Genomic DNA, 6400 nt, shown 5'->3' with positions numbered 1-6400 from the left:
CGGCTTGCACCACGCTCGCCCTGACCCGGCCCTTGACCCTGTCCCGGGACGTCCTGCGGGACGCTGTGTTCCCCCTCCAAGGTCCCCAGCTGGGCCGGGCTGGGCGCCTATAAGTGGGGTCCCAGCCGGGGCCGGGCGCCTCCCGCCGCCATGGAACCCCGCGGGTGCACCTGGGCGCTGGCGCTGCTGGGCGCGGGCCTGGCGCTGGCGCTGGCGCTGGCGCAGGGGGGCGCGGCCGCCCCGGGGGCGCCCGAGAAGCTGTGCGGCCACCACTTCGTGCGGGCGCTGGTGCGGGTGTGCGGGGGCCCGCGCTGGTCCCCCGAGGACGGGCGGCCCGTGGCTGGCGGCGACCGTGAGTGGGGGCGGGCGAGGACTGCGCCCTGGGGTCCCCGGGTGCGGTGGGGGCGCGCCCGGGGCAGGGCCAGGGCCACCGGCTGGCGGCGCGGGTGTGTACGAGCCCGTGGAGGGTGCGGCCGTGCCCAGAAATGGGTGCCGGGCGAGCGAGGCGGTCTTGCAAGTGCGCCGTCAGGTCGCGCCTTTATTTTCAATTTCCGGATTTTGATCTTCATGAATTTTTGATTTTTAAAAATATTGCATTAAAATGTGATTGATCTTGATTGTTGGGTTTTGGGGCGCCCCTTTAAATTGTGCAGGCACATCAGACGGGTGCACACAGCACGGGGGGGTCTCTGGGTCCCCCCATCCATGCTGAGTTCCCCTCTGTCCCCAGGTGAGCTGCTGCAGTGGCTGGAAGGACGCCGTCTCCGCCACGGGCTGGCGGCCGATGGGGACCCCTTGCTGCTACTCGCCCCACAGCTGCTGCCCCAGGCCTCTCGCCACCACCACCACCGCCGGGCAGCTGCCGCCAACCCTGCCCACCACTGCTGCCTCAGCGGCTGCACCCGACAGGACCTGCTGACCCTCTGTCCCCATTGAACCCTCCTGGGGCGTGGCCTGGGGTGGGGGGGTCTGGTCTGGCAAGCTCCTGAAGTCACACAGCACTGTAAAGCCCCACGTCTGGGGGGATGTTGTTGATTACCGCCTGGAACAGGGAGCTCACCACCTCTCCCAGGCCATCTGTCCTCGGTGGGGCCAACTCGGGTAAAAACCACACCCCTCCCTGGCCTGGAGGATCCTCAGTTTTGCGGAGATGCCAGACCCTGAGGGTCGAGTGTGCCCCTCTCCACGGAGCCCTGGACACCACCCTCCCTGCATGTGCTCTGCCCCTTGTGGCTGTCTCCCCATAGTGAATAAATAAGATACTGCAGAATCCGAAGCAGGTTTTTTCATTTTCTCAAGGAAAGGGGACAAGCTTTGGGTCAGCCTTCCTGTGGGATTGTCCCCGGCAGCTGTGACCCTGCCAACGCTTCCAGGAACTTGATAACAATTTGAGAGTCATCACCAGACAAAGTGGGGAAACAGAGGCCTAGGGAGATGGCGGGTTGCCAAGGTGAGCCAGGAAGGGCATGGCCAGGTGCAGGGTTGGACCAGGTCTGTGTTGAGGCCCGTGGGGCCGGAGCCTCACCTAAGCTCCACCTACAGTGGACACACACAGATGTCTGCATGAGTCACAGAGGACGTTTATGGATCCAATTCTGACTATTCTCACTTACATCCTCCCTTTACCCTGAGATGGGGATTGTATGAAATGACCGCCTCATAAAAATGAAAAGCATTTTACTATGTGATCCATTCACATATGTCAGTTTCCTCTGGCTGTCATAGCAAATGAGCCTAAACTGAGCGGCTTAAGAGGGCAAAGCTCAACTCCCCCTCAGTTCTAGAGGCCAGAAGTCAGAAACCAAGGGGTTGCCAGGGCAGGGTCTTTTTGAGAGGCTGTGAGGGAAAATCCGCGCCTGCCCCCTCCAGCCTTTGGTGGCTGCTGGCGATCCTTGGCACTTTGTGGCCTGTGACTGTGTCCCTCCAGTCGCTCCCTCCCTCTCCACGTGGCCTCTTTTCTGTGTCTCCGTGTGTTCGTTTCTGTCTCTCACCAGGACGCTCCGCTGGCCCCGGACCCCCCGAGCCAGGCACAGCTCAGCCCCGTCCCCACCTTAATTACGCCTGCAAAGACTCCACTTCCAAATAAGGCCGTGTTCAGGGAGTCCAGGTGGACACGAACTTGTGAGGGACACTACTCGGTCCAGAACAGCAGGGGAGCAGCACTCTCTCCCGAGGGTGACAGGGAGCCATGGAAGGCATGTGAGCAGGGGCAGGATGAGGTCAGATCCACTGGCTAGAACCCCCTGCCGCCTCAATTCATCAGGCCCGCCTTCTCTTGCTGGGACACCGCCCCGGCCTCCACCTCCCTTCCCAGCAGTACCTGCGGCAGCCACAGGGCTTCTTAAGACCTCAAAGTCAATCATGTCATGTCCTTGCTCCAAAGGAGCCATCACCCTCAAAATTATACCATCTCTTATCACCCCCACCCACAAATCCCTGTGTGGCCAGCATCTGTGACCTCATGTCCCTTCTTCCTCCATATCCTCTTTACTCACCCAGCTCCAGCCATAGCCTCTTCACTGCAACTCAAATGCTCTCAAATCATCCCACCTCAGGGCCTTTGCACATGCTGTGCCTTCTGCCTGGAACACCCTTCTCCCAGGTCTTCCCAAGGCCACATCCTCCTCCTTCACGCCCCCACTCCAATGTCACCTCCGCAGTCCCAGTGCCCTGACCTGCTGGTGAATGCTCATCCCCTCGCCGTGTGTCCAGCCACCTTGTTTCAATTCTCCTCAGCTCTGACCCCTTCCAGTACCTTCCTATGTGACTGTCCACGGGTTGGTTTCCTCCCTCTGAGGTGGGTCAGTCTCCCCCGACCTTTCCCGTGGGGCTGGGAGGAGAAGTCCAGGGTGAGCACACAGCACACGGTAAACGCACAAGAAATCCCTGAAGAAGGCAGGGAAGGAGGCGCCCAGAGGACAGCAGAGCTGGCGAGGCGAGGGAGGCTGGGGGCGGCAAGGGTGGATTTGGAAGGAGGCCCAGGAGGCTGAGGAGGCCGTGCAGCCAGGAGCTGTCCCCCCGGGCCTCCCTCCTGAGTCTGCTGTCCAGCTAGCAGTGAGAATCAGTCCTGGGGGATATGACCCAGGGCAATAGGGAGCCACGGAGGGTGTGTGAGCAGGAGCAGGATGAGGTCAGATCTGCCTGATAGAAACTCCTGCGGCCCCCACTGCGTCCACGCTCTTCTTACTGGGGTATATCTCCTACTGGAAAGGAAACCTTTACAGGTGGATGTGGACCCATCTGAGTTACAACTTGTAAATGACTTTTTAAAAAAGACAGACAGACCTCCAGATCTTCACAAAACATTTTATTCCCTGAGGACCCACTCCCCAGTCCTCACCTCGCCATCTGAGGTCCCCCCACCACCGCCCCAACGCCTGTGAAGCCCAGCCCCAGACACTGCCTGAACCCAGCAGGGCTGGGGCCACCAGTTCGCTTGGATCTCCCCAATCGGAAAGACGCGATGGGGGGGACAGTCCTGGGTCCCGAGAGCTGAGGGCCACCCAAGGCCTGACCGCCCACTTCTCCAGGCACTGGGGGAGTGTGTGTGCTGGCCTGGGGTGCGTGCAGAGCCTTCTGGCCCCGGGCTGTCGCCTGGATTCTTGGGGGCACAGGTGTGGGTGCCGGGCCCTGCCAGGGACCTGGAGCTGCCAGAGCTTGAGGCAGCCAGAGGCCCCGCTCCCGCCACTCGAGTGACACCACGAGCAGGGCGCACAGAGCCGCTCATGGCCTCTCTGGCCCTCCCACCATCTGAGGGTCCAAAGCCAGGGGAGGGGTCGAGGATGGAACCCCTCTTTCTCTGGCTGAAAAACGCTTCTCGCTCCAGCAGCATGCGGACCCAGGAGTTCCCAAGTGGCCTTGAACCATGGCCAGGACTCACCCTCCATTCAACCACTGCAGCTTCACTACCGTGGAGAGGCTGGCCATGGGTCAGACCAAGGTTGGAGCTGGGAGGGGGGGGCCTTGATTCAAATGGGACAGATGTAGCAATAGCAGCTGGAACCCTAGCAGAAGTGCTTCTGCCCTTGGCTGCAGGGAAAGAGATGGTCCCTCCAGCTGAGTCTAGGGAGGATGATGGGACTTGGTCTAAGCAGTACCAGGTGGGTTTTGAAGGATGTGTAGGAGTTCGCCAGCCAGACTATTCACTCGTCAAACCCTCCCTGGAACTCCCGTATGCCTGGCCCCCTCAGGAGGACAAAGGTCTCAGCCTCCTGGGAGGAAGATGCTCCTTCTTCCTAGGCGGGTGGAGGCAGGAGCCGAGAGGCTGGGGGCCCCGATGCTGCCTCAGAAGACCTGGGTCTGCTTGCCGCAGGTGAGGTTGGGCTGGCTCAGCGCCTCCCACATAAGCAGCATCTCGTAGGGCAAGAAGCGGTGCACGAGCAGCAGCTCCCGGTAGAAACAGGGGTCAAAGGAGGACATGCTTGCTGAGGGGGCCCCGACGCCGCTGGTGCGGATGCCACTGTGCAAGGCGGGCTCCAGGCCCTCCCGCCTCAGGCACATGCCCAGGAAGACGTCGTCGATGGGGAAGAGCTCCAGGCCTTGGGAGGCACGGTGCAGGGCGGCCGCAGTGAAGCGGGACAGCAGGAAGCCGCCGCCGCCGCAGTAGGGCGGGTAGTGATCGTCGGGCGTCACGATCTTCGGTACGTAGTACTTGCTCCAGGGGACCCGGATGGGGCCCACGTTGCGAATCAGTTGCCCCACGAAGAGGTGGCGGTCGGGGCTGTGGTCCTGCAGGTAGGACACCATGTTGTCCGTGTGCGCAAAGACGTCATCGTCCCCGTTGAGCATGAAGCTGGCGTTGGCGCACCACGTCTGCTGCCACTGGAGGAAGAGAACCTGCAGGCGAGCGGAGCGGGCGTCACCTGGGGTCCCTGCCGGCCGCCCAGCGCAGCCGGCCCGGGCGAGGCCGCAGCCCCACACTGCCGGGGGCCTCAGCAGCCCGCTGGCCCTCTCTCCGCCTCGGTTCCCAGCCTCCCAGCCCTGCCTGCGGGAACGCTGCGGGTCGGCGGAGACCACGCGCTGTGCGGCACCGAGAAGCGCTGGAAAACGGTCACATCTGCAGGAAACAATTACTCGTGTGCCTGTGACCTAACGTCTACCCCGCCCCCAGACTCCGGGTCACAGGGTGGGGACTGTGTCTGTCTCCAGGGCCATCTCCACAGCCCCCAGGGTGGGGTCTCGGCCTCACAGGTGCCACTCTGGCTCCTCGAGCGCCCTTTACGGCATGCCTTTGTGCCCTGCGTTCTGAACTTGGGCGCCCGGCCCCGCGCGGCCTCAGCTCCAGGATTCGCCACAGTAACTCCCGCCCCTGCCAGGTGGCACTCGCCTTGAGTCCCTAAGGCGACCTTAGGAGGCAGGTGTGGTCTTCAACCCCGTTTACAGGGGAGAAAATGGAGGCTGTCCAGAGACAGTGCCTTGAGCAAGGTCACAAACAGAGAAGGGGGGACCAGGTCTTGAGCCCAGACCAGTCTGTGCCAGCGATGAGGGGGCCACCCGGGCTCCTTCCCCTCAGGCTCCGCCCAGCTGCCCCACCCGACCAGAGGGGCTCTCGAGCCTCCAATCCTCCCACAGGGGCAGAGTCTCCCTACCTCCCACCACGTGTGCATCAAGAAGGTTGTTCCTGAGTACCTACTGCACCGACCCAGGCCTCACAGGGAGACAAGCCGGATCAGACAGACAAGATGGGTCCTGTGCCTCCACCCTCTCCCAACTGCTGTGGTTGGCTGGGCCCAGCCACGCCAGCTCTGGGACCCTCACAGCAGCCCTCAGAGGAGGGGGTCCCATTCTTATCCCATTTCCCTGACGAGAAAATGGAGGCACAAAGGGGTGAACGATCAACAAGGGTGAACAGCAAGCAGGGAGCAGGGAAGGGAGCCTGGATTCGACCGCGGCTTGGGAGCTCAGGCCCCCCTGCCCAGCTCCCCGGCCCCAGGGGAAGAAGGCCGCAGACCCTGAGGACAGCGGAGGGGCCCGGTCCGCCCGGCTGGCCCACCTGCTTGAGCGTGAGGTTGAAGAAGGAGTCGTGGAAGTCCCACTGCAGGATGTCGCCGTGCGCGCGCGCCTCCAGGGCCAGCAGGCGGTCGACCTTGCGCGCCTCTCGCGGGTCGGCGGCGGTGCCGAGCAGGAAGAGGCGGCGCAGCGGCGCGCCCCGCACCCGGCGCTCGCGGGCCCACGTGCGGCGCAGCAGCTCGCGGCGCTCGTAGTTGGCGGGCGACGACTTGATGGCGAGCAGCAGGAACACGGGCTCCGCGCACTTGGCCGGCGCGTCCTGCAGCAGCGCGAAGTCGCGGCAGTGGCGGTACAGCAGGAAGTCGCGCACCTGCTGCGGCTGCCCCGCGAAGTCGGGCTGCGCGGCCGCCGAGGCGTTGGCGCGGCAGGGGGCGCGGGGGGCGCGGGGGGC

The 6400-nt window shown here is 63.3% G+C and overlaps 2 protein-coding genes across 2 annotated transcripts in view; one reads left to right on the top strand and one right to left on the bottom strand.

Annotated features, from left to right (window-relative positions):
• The first annotated feature begins 150 nt into the window (after positions 1-150).
• On the top strand, positions 151-936 carry INSL3 (insulin like 3). The gene is made up of 2 exons (XM_046671010.1): positions 151-352; positions 731-936. Exons 1-2 carry the CDS (start codon positions 151-153, stop codon positions 934-936), a joined length of 408 nt encoding a protein of 135 aa, XP_046526966.1.
• A 2435-nt stretch (positions 937-3371) lies between these two features.
• The window catches only part of B3GNT3 (UDP-GlcNAc:betaGal beta-1,3-N-acetylglucosaminyltransferase 3), a 15558-nt gene continuing 12529 nt past the window's right edge, over positions 3372-6400 (bottom strand). Inside the window, exons 5-6 of the mRNA XM_046671200.1 lie at positions 5993-6377; positions 3372-4836 (exon numbers count right to left, since the gene is read on the bottom strand). Of these exons, the coding sequence (XP_046527156.1) occupies positions 4285-4836; positions 5993-6377 (937 nt within the window). The 3' untranslated portion in view covers positions 3372-4284. The remainder of the gene's footprint in view (positions 4837-5992; positions 6378-6400) is intronic.

The sequence above is a fragment of the Equus quagga genome, chromosome 9, assembly GCF_021613505.1.
Source record: "Equus quagga isolate Etosha38 chromosome 9, UCLA_HA_Equagga_1.0, whole genome shotgun sequence".
In the NCBI taxonomy this organism is placed as follows: Eukaryota; Metazoa; Chordata; class Mammalia; order Perissodactyla; family Equidae; genus Equus; species Equus quagga.
The sequence above is the reverse complement of the archived record's forward strand: the minus strand, read 5'-3'. Positions and strand labels throughout refer to the sequence as shown.

Excerpts from the sequence above, each read along its gene's own strand:
- INSL3 (XM_046671010.1), top strand. The coding sequence starts at position 151 with ATGGAACCCCGCGGGTGCACCTGGGCGCTGGCGCTGCTGGGCGCGGGC. Across the intron at positions 353-730 it reads GCCCGTGGCTGGCGGCGACC|GTGAGCTGCTGCAGTGGCTG; the intron begins GTGAGTGGGGGC and ends CTCTGTCCCCAG.